This window comes from Schistocerca gregaria, chromosome 10 (genome assembly GCF_023897955.1).
Source record: "Schistocerca gregaria isolate iqSchGreg1 chromosome 10, iqSchGreg1.2, whole genome shotgun sequence".
Lineage (NCBI taxonomy): Eukaryota > Metazoa > Arthropoda > Insecta > Orthoptera > Acrididae > Schistocerca > Schistocerca gregaria.
The window spans coordinates 125,770,740-125,787,474 of NC_064929.1; the positions used below are offsets into that span (position 1 = coordinate 125,770,740).

Genomic DNA, 16,735 nt, shown 5'->3' on the forward strand with positions numbered 1-16,735 from the left:
GAAAGTTGCACAGGTCACACCAATATTCGAGAAAGGTAGTATGAGTAATGCACTAAATTACAGGCCCATATCATTAACATCGATATGCAGTAGGATTTCGGAACATATATCGTGTTCAGACATTATGAATTACCTTGAAGAGAATGATCTATTGACACAAAGATTTAGAAAACATCGTTCTGCTGAATCACAACTAGCTCTTTACACACATGAAGTCTTGAGTGCTATTGACAAGGGATTTCAAATTGATTCTGTATTCCTAATTTCTCTACCACACAATATGCTTGCAGTGAAATTATGTGCTTATGGAATATTGCCTCGGTTATGTGACTGGATTCATGATTTCCTGTCAGAGAGGTCACAGTTCATCGAGTGAAACAGAAGTTATCTCTGGCGTTCCCCAAGGTATTGTTGTAGGCCCTTTGCTGTTCCTTATCTACATAAATGATTTAGAAGACAATCTGATCAGCTGTCTTAGGCTGTTTGCAGACGAAGCTGTCATTTTATTGTCTAGTAAAGTCATCAGAGGAACAAAACAAATGGCAGAAAAATTTGGACAAGATATCTGTTTGGTACAAAAATTCGACAGTTGATCCTAAATAACGAAAAGTGTAAGTCATCCATACGAGTGCTAAAAGAAATCTGTTACAACTTCAGTTACACTAGAGATCAGTCAAATCTAAAGGCCATAAAATTCAACCAAAAGCTAGGTGTTACAATTATGAACAATTTAATTGGAAAGAACATATGGCAAACCAAAGACTGCGTTTTATTGGCAGGACACTTAGAAAATGTAACAGGTCTACCAAAAAGACTGCCTACACTACACTTGTCCGTCCTCTTCCAGAGTACTGCTGCACCATGTGGGATCCCTAGCAGATAGCATTAACAGAGCACACTGAGGAAATTCAAAGAAGGGCAGCAAATTTTGTATTATCTTTTAAAGAAAGACTTTTTTGTTGCAGCAGAATCTACCTTCTCATTAAATTTCTATCACCAACTTTCTCCTCTGAATGCCAAAATATTTTGTTGACACTGACCTAGATAGGGAGAACGATCTATATCATAAAACAAGGGAAACCAGAGCTCACACAGGAAGATATATGTGTTTGTTTTTTCAGAGTGCTGTTTGGGATAGAGAATTATCGTGAATCTGACAAGCACTGAAGTGTGATTTGCAGAGTATCAATGTAGAATTGTTATTGGCCAAAAGTAAACATTTTCGGAACAAAATTTGTTGTTACATGTTTAATGCCCAAAACATCTAAAAAATTGCTTGGCACAAACCAATGTGTATGCGCATCATCAGCAACCTCTCTGATGGTTTTCCAGAACCAGATTTTATTTACTTCTTCCACATTGTCGTCAGTAATCGTGGTCGTCATTTTCATCTCATCCGTCTTTGAAATGTTTTTACATCATGTAAAATTTTGTCTTGCTCGCAGGAGATTCGCCAAAAGCCACAGTCAACATTTGAAATGTGGTACTGCACCGTTTTTCATCTTTCAAAAAAAAAGTTAATGCAAACCAGCAAACCTGGCAATGCATTGCAATTACTAATTACATATCGAAGTTGGATAAATGTCACAATCTCCTTCTTCCCTCTCTATCCCTCTTGTCTCCTCCTCCCCTGTGGTGAGACTTTGTGAATTGCTGATGTTTCTTTGTGTATGGGATGTGTGGTTCAAATGACTCTTAGTACTATGGGACTTAACATATAAGGTCATCAGCCCCTAGACTTAGAACTACGTAAACCTAACATAAGGACATCACACACACATCCATGCCCGAGGCAGGATTCGAACCTGCGACTGGGAGGTGTGTGACGAAGTCAAAGAAAGATTGGTTAAAACCTCGTTCTTCAATAATACTCGCCACAAATTATGTCAATTGGAAGGAACTTTTGTATGCTCTGCAAGAAATGCTTCGATTGAGGTTCTTGGCCGGAAAGCAATGATGCCAGTGCCATTTGTAGTAGTTTAACATTACCACTTGCAGAACATAATCCTGGTGGTTCGTGTTGAAAATTCAAAGCATTGCAATGTTGACCAACATTGTTCATTGTCCTGAAGTCTATCAATACATCCGTGGTTGTTGGATAATATCTGAACGCCAAACATTCAGTTTGAACTGTCATGTATGGCCATATGGTTTACTGACGTTCCAAATTATTTTGTGCATAAAGCTTGAACAGAGCTAGTCCAACTCTAGTACCTGTTATTCCAGAGTTATAAGGGATTGTATCCATCATAATGGATCAAGATCGAGGCTTTCTTATTCGACTTGCCTCCACACACTGTCCACGCTCTTCGTCAGTCTCACTGACTCAACAATAGTGTAGTTGGCCTGCGTTTTGCATACGCTGACCAATATTACAATGCCTCATAGGTGGAAATTTTTCGAAAGAAACATGAATTAAGAGTAATGTTTCCATCACACCAAATTACCATGAACTGACAATTCAATCTTTGCAACACAAACATATGATCACCATTGATAACACACTGAAATATCACTTTCAATTGTACTCTTTTTCACAAAATACTAATATTCAATATCAGCCAAATCTGTCGAGGCATTATCAAGTGAGTATATTTCATATACATTGCAATTATTCTTTGATTCATCTTCTTCAAAAGTAAAAATTCGGCAAACTCTCGAAAACACGTTTAACCTTTTAGACTGTCAACAATTAAATACTCAAAAGAGCTGAAAACACTATCAGTAACATGCGTACCAACAAGATTAAATTTTTTTATTTTATTTTATTTTTTTTTTAATTTTAAGTTGGATGTATGAAGTGTGCAAAAATAAAAATTTCAGTCACTTTTTGATCACACCTCTGATATTAAATAATAAATGCCTATTAAGACAAGTCACTGAAGTGATTTTCTTCGCCTTTTCTTTCTATACACAAACTTGCGAATACGAGTACAAAATTATTGCCCCAAGACGCTACATGCATAAGCACATGAGTGGGACTGCAGAATGCAAAAAACACGACACCCAACGTTTCAGGTGGGAAAATAGCGACTCTGATGTTGCAGAACAGCAGAAAATGATTTAACAGGAAAACAGCAGCTTACTGTGTTAAAGAGCAACAGAAAAACATTTGGTGGGGAAAATCGTGACATCATTTGTGTAGACATAGGAGAAATTAGGTATGATATGATAACTACGGTAAATTGTCAGGGAAGAGCCGAAACCACGTCTGTGGCTGGAGGGTTAAAGCGAATACACTAATCCTCACTTCTGGTACTCTTAGTTCCTTTCTTACTGGGAAAGAGAGGGATCGTTGAAGGTTAGAAAGGAAAGGAAAGGAAAGGAAAGGCAGAGGCAGGTCGCCCAAAGCTGTGGGAGTAAGAGGGCCTCACCTGTTGTGAGGACGAAGGGTAACAAATCTATCTTCCTCATTTCTGTTTTGCAATCACACTACTAAGTTCCAGGACGTGTTGCATTATCTGTAGTTTTAATTCTGACCACATTTATGATTCATCCTGCATGTGGCCAAAATGTGAATGAAGTAGTTAATTGATCTCTTCTGTTGTGCTTATTAAGACAAGTCACTGAAATGATTTTGTTCACTTTTTCTTTCTATATTTCTATTTTTGTAATCCTAAAACTCATATAAAACTAAAGAGGTTTTATTTTCCTGAGGAGTAATACTACCTACATATGCACTAGTACACAACTCCTGCCTCTCTTCTAAATTGTACCATTCAGTCTAACTTTGCAAACCTGATAATTGACTGAGATAGAGGGAAATACCTAATTCTGAAATTAAACAATGCAAAGCTTGCATTGTTGTTAACTTTGAAAGTAACATTATCAAAACTTTGTGACTTTTTAATACAGCAGTCAATTTCAATAACAGCTACCAAAGATAGCCAAAGTAAACCGTAGAGTTCATTTTTGAAACAGTGTAGCATTTGAAATTCTTTAACAAAAACTGAACAAATTGTATAATGTTGGAGGACATTAAGAAAGAATTTTCTGAGTAGTTGTGCGCATTCAGTACTAAATAGAAGAACGTTCAAAAATTGTTTAAATGTGACAAACCAATTGCACAATTACTGAAAACTCATTCTTTGGGAATAAGTGAAAGCTTAATGAAATGAGTAGTTAATAAACATTTATTTAAAATTACATAATATATTAATATCTCAAACATTTCAAAATATAAACAAAAAATCTTGATTCACATATGTCCCTGCACACAACAGAACAATCACTCCAAAAGAAATTTAAGTGCCACAAGTGTTCCACAGTACAACAAAGTGTTCCACAGTACAACAATCACAGAGGCAAAAAATACTGACTCCTCAGACTTCACATGTTTGCACTGACACTGTGTTTCACACATCAGCCTTTACTCTTCACCTTGACTTCTGGTGGAATAACAAGATGCACTCCTCTGAAATATGGGTGCTGCAGAGCCTGCCGAGCAGATATCCTCTTCCGAGGATCGTAAGTCACCAGTTTCTGTGAATAAAAAATGTGTTTACAATTACAATCTGTGACTGTCTGAACACTAATGAGTTACAGTATTATTTGGCAAACATGTTGGGGAAACAGAAAATTGTTACTGTTGTTGGGGTGTACGCCTATGGTCAAGCAACGGTGAGGAGATTATCAGCAACCTTATAAATGCTAAAAGAAATGAATATGGTGAAAAGTGCTAACAAAAAAAACATTGGCACGCTCACTCACTGCTACCTCATTTGTATTGACCCATACAATCACTCAATATCACAAGCCATAAAACACTGGAGATACAGTGAAAGGTACTAAACATGGGATGAAAACAGAAATAATACGACAGAGGAGTTAAAACAATGGCACAGGGATATGTATCTGGCTGACCATGGGTGAGCCAGTAAACCTGCTAACAATAATGTCTCCCTAAAATTTTTAAAACAAATCAGACAGATCACAAAACCTTAAAAACTCTTAGCCACATGTGTTTCAGAGTCACTGAGGGCAGATCTGCTGGCAAATCTGCCACTGCCCTCTGGTCCGAAAACAAAACAGTCCAGTAAAATGTGGCACACAGTGATGTGTATGCAACGATCACCACACATTGGAGGGGCCTCTCACTGGAGCAAGCCAGATGGCTGAAAGGAGATATGCCACGACTGGGTAGTGGGCTTTACTAGATGCAGCTTATTATATGTCACTTCCAGTGGATCATCTCCCTATTGACACTAATGCTATACTTCGATAGCGAGTTGATAGCAGACAGGGAGATGGCACCTGAAATAACTGAGTGTCAGAACACACCTCCTTAGCTACTACATCTGCCCCTTCAGTCTCTCCAATACCCAGCAGAAACCTATCTTCTTCCACATTGCCTGTACAGGTCACTCATAAAATCTGAACAGACAAGGAATTTAGCCCTTGAAGCAGATCTCATCTACTACAGTGCACACAAGATTGCACGTAATTCCTTGTGAGGGACAGTAAAGTCCTCCAGGACATGACCAGGGAAAACGACAGAGCAACCAACGGTCTTCCTGTTTCGACCCAAAGGCACATCTGTAGCTGCATGACTGCTCTGCTGAGAGGCCCATACACTCACCACTTTGGTGCCTCTGCTGTCACACAACTACACTCACGCCCCTGTCCAGGCTCACAGACAGTGCACTTCTCATATCACACACACCTCAGAATCACATCTTTACACAATATTAACCCTTTTGCTGCTACAGATTCGCTCCCTGCGTTCCATGCTGAGCGAAGCTTTGTTGTTGCTGTATTGCTCACCAAATAGTGCTATCCATGCTGAGAGATTGTGTTCCAGCTACAGAAATACTTATCTGATTTCAAGAAAACTTTTCGGTGAAAAAAATTTGATTTTGCACACTGTATGGTCTGGTAGCTTTGCTTGATGAAGGAAAATTTCTTTCCTTATCTGTCATAGTTACTGTTCAGCATCAAAGTAAATAATGCACAGCAAAATTTTAAAGAGTTTGCATAGGTAAAAAAGCGTTGTATGAACTATGCCTATAGTTAATTTTAGCACAAACATTGATGTGTATGAAATGTACATCAGGTACCAAAATTTTATTCAAAATTGAGATCATAAGAATATCTCATTTTCTTTCCGAGATACCAATTTTTATACCCAGTGGACGGGCATGTGAGATGTGGCCATTTCCCCCCCCCCCCAAAGCTTCGGGAACCATGTGGTCATAACAATAGTCACATTTCATAAACAGTTCAACACATCGAGCCTAGTTTTTCTGCAAACGATAGCACGCAAAGAGGCAGGTGTGTTGTACGATAAACACCCTTAACTTTGTTTTGTTAACTGTGATGTGGAAATAACTTGCCTGCCTTAGTGAGGGATCAGCACGAACAAGTCATAAAAAGACATCAATAGCATTCGAAGAAAACCCAGGAGCCAAATTGAAACAAGTTCTCCTCACCTAGTGAGTGGTGGAGTGTGCTGAGTCAACTCACCCACAGCAGCCAAAGAGTTAACAATGATTTAACATGTTATCAGTGTGTTTATTATGTTCTCAACTAGCCTTGCAAACTATTCTAGAGACATTCAGCACATCTGCCTTTCACTGTTGCTAATAGAGTGAACAATGCATTCTTAAGTTCGATAGCCTTTTCTTTTCGAATCCTCCGTGCCTGATATTAATCCCTACAAGAAGTGCCCAAACTTGTTTCTTCATGGTTTTTATTTCCTCTGCCAAATCACTGAAACTGGCTCTTTCCCTTTTGTGATAGGTTTGCAAATAATGTGCATTGAGCTAAAAATGGTGTCTATGAGGAAGGTGACTTGCTAAACTTTGCTGATCACTACTGCATCCGGTCAACTGCAATCAATTCTTTCATCAGTTATTAAGCTGCACAACCACAGGTCACGGGAGACTTACAGAACAGGATGAGAAGGAAAGACTGATTGTTGGGCACTACACCTGATGAGATTTCAAAACACTTAAACTTTAAGGTGGAAGACAGGGTAATATGCAAGACAGAGATTACTGCTTAAACATCATGCATAAGTTAATAAGAGTGACAAGCTAAGCACACTGTACATAACAGAGGCGGAGGGGGGCGATGAAAAACAGACAGGTAAAACAGTGAAAGATGCAGGAAACGAAAATGGCAAAAAGACTAGTTACTGTCTGGAAATGCTGAGACAGAAGAAATTAATGTAAATTAAGGACAGGTGGGTTGTAAGAACCAAGGATGTGTTTTAACACTAGTTCCCACCTGCGGCGTCCAAAGAAACCAATGCCTAGGGGAAGAATACAGATGGGGCGTGTGGTGAAACACGCACAGAGGTTTGATTGTCATGTTGTAGAGCATGCTCTGCAACTGGATATTGCGTGTTGTCAGTAAACACCCTCTGCCTATGCCCATTCACCCTAATTGCTAATTTGGTGTAAGTCACGCAGATGTAAAAGGCCGAAGTGTTTACGTAACAGTTGGTATATGACGCGTCGTTTCACAGGAGGCTTTTCCCTTTGATAGTAAATGTTTTGCCAATTACAGGGCTGCTACAGGTGGTGGTAGGGCAAATCTTTAAGCAGGGCCAGTTACAGGGGTAGGAACCAGAGGGTAGGGAGATAGGTGCAGAAGGAGCACAGGGTCTGGCAAAAATATTGTGGAGATTGGGATGGAGACGAAAATCTACTCTAGATCGGCGGAATTTCAAATAGAATGAATCTCATTTCAGGGCATGGCTGGTGGGGTAATTACGTGCAGCGATGGCTGAGGTGAGAATGGTGGTGTATTGCTGAAACAGTCTGCATTGGGACAATTACGTTTGCTATATGGGAGAGAATGTTTGACATGGAAAGGATAACAATTGTCAAAATGTAAGTACTGTTGTTTGTTGATAGGTTTAATGTGGATGGAAGGGTGTAGCTGGCCTTCGGTGAGGACGAGATCAACATTAAGGAAAGTTCCATGGGATTCGGAATAGGACCATGTGTAATTTAATAGGGAGAAGGTATTTTTAGGGATGCCAGGAATTTTACCTGGTCAGTCTCACCATGACTCCACATGGTAAAGATGTCATCAATTTATGTGTGTGTGTGTGTATGTGTGTGTGTGTGTGTGTGTGTGTGTGTGAAGAAACTCCTCGTTAATTAGTGGTTACAGGGGTGGGAGGTTCTTTCCTTTGTGGTATTTAAGAATTCGCGATTTATAAAATTCAATAAAATTAAATTTCAATGTACAGTGAAAGATTTAGAATACCCTGAGGTTTTGCGAAATTACTGTAATTCCTTGAGAATTCCAGGTTTTCCAGAAGAATTGCCACCCTGTATCATAATATGTACTTTGGCAACAAGCACTGCTGGGCACTTGTTGCAGCTAACACAATTTGATTATGAAGACAAAAGAATATATTGTCCCTGAATTACTATGAAATTATATATTAAAATTTTCAATTGGAACTATGAGGCCAGAATTCTCTAAAATAATATTGTTCTTTTGTTTTCACACTCAATTATTAAACAACACCAAGATAAAATCTACAGGTACCACATATAGATGCCACCATCACATTTCCCAGCACATTAGCACAAAAATAGCGTGTCTTGTACAGATCTTAAAGCAGTATATAACTTAAACTGCAAACTTTTATAACATGCATGCATAAATATGAAAACCTCCAAGTATAGCATGTCAGCCTCAATGCACACTATGTTTTCCATTTTTTCGATTCTGGACTTGCAATGTTTAATGTTTCCTGTGTGTGTGTGTGTGTGTGTGTGTGTGTGTGTGTGTGTGTGTGTGTGCAACAATACAGTGATGTTTCCACAACATCATGGGTCCTGTGCTGTGACTGGCCAACACAAGCAAACTGAGCAGCCATCATATTGATTTAAGTGTTTGCGAAGCTGACATGTTTTAGTTGGTGGTTTTATATTTACATTTGTGTATCATAAAAATATGCAGTGTAAGTGTGAGATACTGTGCATGACTTTACAGTGTGTTTATAGATTGGGAAAAATTAATATAGAACGCTTACACATAATTAATTATTAAGTGAAAGCACTTACTAGGAAAAGCTCTAGTCCATCATTAGGCATTCTAGGTAAGATGTCCTGCAGATCTTGTGGCTCCCACCGTGGAAACAAAGGTTTGTAATCGGGCAACTGTGATACACCTGGCCAACCCTCCTCCGTCGGTGTACCCAGAGTGCGAAATATCCTGAAAAGCTGATCAATCTCTGAATCCCCAGGAAACATTGCCCGCCTTGTCGTCTGAAAGAAACATCAATGTTTAACAGTAATTAATATTACATCAAGAACTGAAATGGCTGGTACTTCAATAACAGAGGTATTTGCACAGCTACAGGGGAAAATATAAAAACTAAAGTTTACTGCACATTTTGTACGAAAAACGTCGAACACCAAACCATTTAAATTTAAAAGTTTCTGGGTGTGTTGGATACGAGACATTATTCAGAGTGACTGCAAAGTTCAGTCAATCTCCTGCATTACCAAGCAATTAAACTGAAAATTTACATTTTTGTTTTTAAAATTACATATTTCAGCTTCAGGTTTTATCTATGAGTAACTTCAAAACACTGCACTTTGTTGATAACTTTATTGGGCTTTCAAGGGAGTGGTCAAAATAGCATGTCGAAATCTGCCATAATTTTTGGCATTCTCAGTTAACACTTCATTAAATATAAACCATCTGTATCTGGACACCAACTAGTGAACATTAATGTGGAGTGTGTCCACCCTTCACCTGTAAAATGGCTCCAACTCTGCTGGGAACACTTAATAATGTGTTTGATGTCTGTGGAGGAATGACAGCCCATTCTTTCTCAAGAGCCAAAACCAGTAAAGGTACTGCTAATACTACTGAAGTCTAAGGGATGTTTTCGTCATAATTCATTCTAAAGGGTCAGGTCAGGACACTGGAGAGGCCAGTCTATTTCAGTAACGTTCTTGACCACAAACCACCCCTTCACATATGCTGCTTCAAGTAATTTCTTGCTGATAAAAGGAATCAGTCTGTGAAAAGTCCTTTACACACTACACAATGCCATAAAATATGGCCATATCCTTCCGCATTTGTTTTCTTACGTGTTACACTCCCATACCATAAAACCATCTCACCCGTATTTCACTAATGACAATATATGTGAGGACAGGTAACATTCTTCAGGTAATTAGCATACCTAAACACTGCTACAGTATCACCACAGAATATAGTATAATTCATCACAAGTCCTCTACTGTCCAGTGGCTCTCTTCACCACCTCAAGTGCCGCTTAGCATTGACTATAGAAAGTGTGGTTCCAAAACTAGAAATTTCTCTGCTGAAAGTGTTTCATTATTAATGATGTGTTTCATGTAGTATCTCTAGGTTATCTGTAACTACAATCTTTGTTACATAACAGTTTACTCACGAACCTATGTAGCACCAATTAATGAGAACTAAGCTAATGGTGAGAAAGTGATACACTTGTCTCAAGCAGAGACCACAACAGTCTAATGTAAAAGTCAGCGATATGGTAGCATTAAAGTGACAGCCGCGATTGTCAAATATAAACGGAGGAAAGCCTAATTTGGCAAGTGTAAAACCTCTATTTAAAAGTGTAAAATTACAACATTAATAAATTAAATCTGTACGAGCACAGGATTAGGAACCCAAAAGGAGCTCATCAAACCATGGCAATATGTGGTGCGGAAGTAGGATAGCAATCATAGCTCTGAACCACATGGTAAACAACTACCGTTCTAGACAATGTATATGGTGAATCAAGCCCAAAGCCTGCAAGATGCATAATATATTGACCTTCTGAATCCATCCCTTAGCATTCTTGCGAAGTTGGGTGCATGATGGTAGCGAAATGGCCTCTCTGTGGGGAAACTGCAGCTCTGGCCTTCATGTTGCGGGGATTGTGAGGGGGACTGAGAAAGGCTGCATATTGGCATATCCCTTTCGAGGTTCCTCGACCGAATGAGCAGCAAGTGTCTGGGGATTTTGGGGTTGCTTGCTTACGACTGTGATTTGTGGCTGTGGGCAAGTAACCATTTTTCACCCTGCACATTGCCATGGTTTAGTGAGTTCCTTTTTGGTTCCTAATCCAGCACCCACACATATTTGTTCTTACATTAATGTTTTATTTTCACACTTTTAACTTAAAGATTTTCATGTGCCATTTCAGGCTCTCCATGTTTATATTTGACAACTACGGTTTTCACTTTAACACCATCATATCAATGGCTTTTAAATATGACTATGCAGTTTCCGCTGATTAGGGCAAATGTATTACTTCACTTCTCATCTTTACCTTAGCTATCTCACTGATCAGTGCTACATAGGTTCACGAATAAACCATAATGTAACGTGATTGTTATTACTGATTACAGATAATTTAAACATGCACTAATCTTGAGAAACACATCATTATTAATAAAACACCTGCAGCAGAAACTGTTTTCTATTTTTGGAACACTGAACCACTGTTGCTGCATCAGGCCAAAATGGAGTGGAGTACGCGTTCATAAGAGTGTGGATTAAGAGGAGCTCCCCGACCGTTATATCTCATTCTTGTTAAGTCCCTGTGCAGAATCCTTGTGCTATCTGGACTTCGCCATTTCAGAATCACTGTCCAAACAGGTGACTCATGTTTAAATATCCATGACAGTTTTGTTACTCACAAGTACACATCCAAAGTCACCCGATTGGCCCATTCTGATGGTACTAATTTTCTCTACTAACCAAGCAATACTTTCCTGCCTCCTTTTATACTGGCACACCTGCTTCTCAACATATTTTGTTCAATTTCACATTACATAAAGGTCTCTATCGGTCCATTATGGTCAGGGGACATTGGCTGGTACATATTTCTCGATTAAAAAACTCTACCAAAAGTTTTATATTTTGGTACCAATAGCTTTATATTTTGGGTTATTATATATATAAAATAACCCAAAACATACAGCTGTTGGTAAGGTTTTTTTAAACAAGAATTACATAAAAATGTCTGAACACCTCCGATCACACAGTGTACAGGCCATATGTCAGATACCAATACACACTGGAAGAGCCAGAGGAGAGAAAATTGTTTCCTGGCTTGGAGAGAGGTGAATACCCTTGGATATTGCTGCCTGCTGTTACAGCATGTGCACAGCTCAGGATAAGAGAATTGTGGTAGTCTCATTGCTGGTGCCACACTCACTTAATAGAAATGTAGTTTCAAAGTTTTGATAAAAACAGAACCTACTTTTTTTTCCAACACTTTCTTTGGAAAAGTTTCAGTATCAAATTGTTCCAACCAAATTTGTACTTCAAAAGTTTATTCTGCATAATCAATCTCAACCTGCAAGTAATGGTAACTGAGTGAATGGTTTGCTGCTTGCTATGTAGATATGCAGCAATCGCCTACTGATGTCACTCATAGCAAATGTATGAAGATTATAATTTGGGTACAATGGTAACTGAACTTTGAGACAACAATTTAAATAGTGTAACAACTACAGCATAGTTTTTGACATATTTTGCTATCAACAGACACTTGTGTGTAGATTATGTTCTTTTATTGTAAATGACAAATTTTCTTTATAATTAAAGTTTAATTTTGGTGTTATTCTCTTGTTTAGTAGTAGTGGGATAAAGTAAAATTCTTTGTTATTGTATCAGTTCTTACCAGTCAAAATCACAAAATTTTAACTGGAAACTAAGACAAAATTCCCAGACTTTCAAAATATTCTCAGGATTCTCCTGGATGAAAAAATTCCCTACTTTTTCCCAGATTTCCCAGGCGTATATGCCCTGTATATACAATTTTCAAAATAATGCTGATGTCTATTAAAAATCCACACCAATTCCCACAGAAAAGCAAGAGCCTTAATATTATTCTCTAAAACATCTCATTAGAACTGCCAAAAAAAAAATATACAAATCTCACCATCTCGGCAAAGATGCAACCCAGACTCCAAACATCGACAGCTGTCGTGTAGAGCTTGCTGCCCAACAGAATTTCTGGTGCGCGGTACCACAGAGTGACCACCTCGTGGGTGTACGTGTGCACGGGTATGCCGAACGCCCGCGCCAGTCCAAAGTCCGCCAGCTTGATGTAGCCATGCTGGTCTATTAGCAGGTTCTGAGGCTTCAGGTCCCTGTGAAGAACACAGCAGCCGTGGCAGTAGGCCAGGCCACTGAGCAGCTGGTGGGCATAGCTCTGCAAAAACAGAGGTGCTACTCATGTAATAAAATATTACTTTTTTCATAACTACATCATATCACAATAAACACATCAATGGAAATTCACTTCAAACAACGTGGTAGTGTAAATAACCACATACTGAGAAACTTTTAAAGACAGTTAATCAAGACTGGTGAGTATAAATCAAAATTCGTGCATGGTGCGCACACACACGCGCGCACACACACACACACACACACACACACACACACACACACACACACACACACACACACACACAGAGAGAGAGAGAGAGAGAGATAGAGAGAGAGAGAGAGAGAGAGAGAGAGAGAGAGAGAGATAGAGAGAGAGAATAGCATGACTTCATTCTTTTAACCATTGATTCTACTGCCCAAGAGGAGTTGAAATTCTAACTTAGCATTTATAATTTTCACCTTGTGTCTGTATTTAAATGACCTAGATATGTATATACATGTTCTAATGCATACAAAATTTTTACCTTAAAGTTTTTCTCTCTTCTTTTCAGTATTCACACTTTTACAAATTCACTAAACATTACACCGTAAAGGTTTAATTAAGAGTATGCAAATTCTAGTGATGCCATATCTGGCATAAAAATAAATAAAAAAACTTGTAGCATTACTCCTATTTCAGAATATCTCCTTCAATAATTACAGAGGGGGGGGGGGGTGTTGCAGTAAAGAATACAACAGACAAAATTAGCCTTTCCCAAATTCAAGCGGCCAAATTGTGTTAGCTACTTTCCTAACAAACTTTTCTGTCCTTAACACAAAAATGCTGTATTTATATACTGACAAAGAATGAAGTGAATAAAGGAGAAGCAAAAGAATTAATAAGCCTCAAATTCAGAAATTCTACACTACAATTTCGCTTGCAAAAAAGGTATAAAATACACTGTTAAAAATTATCTAGTAAAATTCTGTCAACTGCAGACGGTGATCTGCTAATGTATTTAATCTTTGACGGGTATAAATACCTCATGCTTTGTGTAGTATTCACTTTTCAATTATGTATAATACAACAGACAAATCTCACTTTATCTACTCACTGATAACTTGGGAGAGCAAAAATGTGTGTTGTATGGCATACATGTAGTTTTTAACGTATTTGTTTACACTCTTAAATTTTCACTTGTGTCATCTGTATGTGGTGATTTCACATATAACAGCATATATATTAGAGACAATAAGAGTCCAGTGCCATACATTAAGGTGTTTTAGCTCTTAAAAGTAATAAATTTTGCCAAAATATACTAATTTTAATAAATTTTGCTAAAATAGAGATTTTGCATTTCATCACACTTTAAAATCTACTTAAAGCACGACACATTGGAGTAACAATTTTTTACTCTTTCAAACATTTCGCACCACTTACAGCGTAAGCAAATTTTCCATAGCTGTACGGGCACCGAACTATCTCATCGAAAGCATCTGGGAACCTCTAGGTAATGCAGTACTGACTGCTGCATGTCGCGAGACAGTAACCCACCAGTGGGGAGTACTACGTTTTCAGTGAACAAGCAGTAACAGCAGAGGAGAGCTCAGTGACTCTGAATGTAAATTATACTCCGTTCATTATAAGAATAAACCTGAGGCACAATCGTGATGATTGGTCAGACGCCGTAGCACACCTACACTGGCAGTGTTACACTATTGGAAGTAGGTCCTACTTCAGGGAGTATACGTGGACAAGGAAAAAAAAAATTCCCGGAATTTTCCCAGATCTCCCGGTTAAAAATTCACTTTCTCCCGGGTGAAAACACACTTTTCTGTGTTACGTGACAGTATACATTCTCGGAACTGTAAAATTTATTAATCATTTAAATGGTTATGGTTTTATACAGCGGCACATTAGAATACGAAACTTGGGGGAAAAAACCACATTTTGGAAAGTTCTTTGATGCGCAGCAACATATACATAGCATATTTTTGTATTGCGAAAGTATATAATTCGAATTGCACCAAAAACCGCATGTTACTTTCCGAAGCATTGAAATTCAAATTGCGATACACTTTTGTAAGCCAGTCACAGCTCATGTCACATGATCTCGCCAGCTGATGACAGCTAATCTTCATAGCATAAGACACGTGTTGTAGTCAGCCAATAGCAACATCACTGTTAAGTAGCAAAACCCACAAACAGGAAAAGTTAATGGTTTAAATTGATATATATATAGTGTTGCTACAGGAAAAGCAAACGTTTCATAGATAATATTTGTCGCGAAGATTAACAAGCTACAAGAGAAACTAAGCTTTCACATAGAATGCCGACTTCTTTTGCGTGTTTTACACTTTAAGACACATCACACAAATGTGCCAGCAAAATGTTTAATACCAACATAAACCTGTGATCTCCTGGCCTCGAAATTCTTCTAAATGGCTTGTCATCAAAGAGTTGATTTTTAAATGAGAGTCAAAAACTCTGTGATTTAAGAAATTCATCGTACATTCTTGCACATAGTTCATCGTGCGCAAAAGGAAATTTATTTTGAAAATAACAATGTTCAAACCACTATTTGTAATACTTTCCGGAGATCTGTTAGAAATAGATTTGTTCCAGCAGTTGCAAGAGAGTGCCACATAAGAGGTGCCTCCGCGCTTGCGCAGCTGTGATGACATAGGAAGCCTGTATGTTTGTATATGTAATGCATTAAAAGATCTTACACTATGTCATAAAAGAAACAAGATATCAGAGGATACTCCAAGAGAGTCGGAATTTCTTGAACCATACTGAAATGAATAATTCGGGTTAAAGTGCACATTCATATGTCCAGATTCCCAATGAAGCAGGCTTCGATATAATATTTCAGTGTGGTTTTCGAGATGTAAATTTTCTTGGAGTACCAGTATTGTAATAGCTCATGTTTTGTTCTTCATTATAGTATAATGCCATACGTGCTAGAAGATGCAAACGTGCACTTGAAAAGCAGTGAACAGTTGAAACTAGCCAATAGTGTGGAATTAAACACTTCATTTGAAACAAACTGGCTGCCTCAGCGGAAAAGATAAATAAAAGGCAAATTTCTTTAGCAAAGCGACAAAAGTAACTTCTTTGTTCTGCAAGGTGATTAATGGTTGACTGTCAGAAAGGCGGAAATAAAATAGAATCAGGAACTAACAACATATTGTAGTCTTCCATAATTACGTGAATCCGCTTCAGCACCGGATATAAGGCATTTCAAACCGGGGCAATACTAGATGGTGGTGCCACTCCCCCCTCGAACATTTTGGGAGGAGGGGGGGGGGGGGGGGGGGGGGGGGAGGGGGAAGGGGGTGTCGCAATTAATACAGGATGGGATTATTTGTAACTGGAAGAACAAGAACTCTTCAGAAAATTTGGGCTCTTTATTGCCTATTACCTAATAATTTGCTGTTCTGTGTGGAATAAAATACATAAAACCAGGCAAGACAGTACACATTTCTTCAATCCTTATGTCCTAGCATGGTTTTTGCCCCCCCCCCCCCCCCCACTCCTCTCTAATCTTGCTACATCTACATCTACATCTACATGACTACTCTGCAATTCACATTTAAGTGCTTGGCAGAGGGTTCATCGAAC

General features: G+C 38.5%; 1 protein-coding gene across 1 annotated transcript in view; it reads right to left on the reverse strand.

The window, feature by feature from the left end:
* Positions 1-4,115: 4,115 nt before the first annotated feature.
* The window catches only part of LOC126293448 (cyclin-dependent kinase 2-like), a 40,542-nt gene continuing 27,922 nt past the window's right edge, over positions 4,116-16,735 (reverse strand). Inside the window, exons 3-5 of the mRNA XM_049986681.1 lie at positions 12,899-13,171; positions 9,027-9,230; positions 4,116-4,482 (exon numbers count right to left, since the gene is read on the reverse strand). Of these exons, the coding sequence (XP_049842638.1) occupies positions 4,363-4,482; positions 9,027-9,230; positions 12,899-13,171 (597 nt within the window). The 3' untranslated portion in view covers positions 4,116-4,362. The remainder of the gene's footprint in view (positions 4,483-9,026; positions 9,231-12,898; positions 13,172-16,735) is intronic.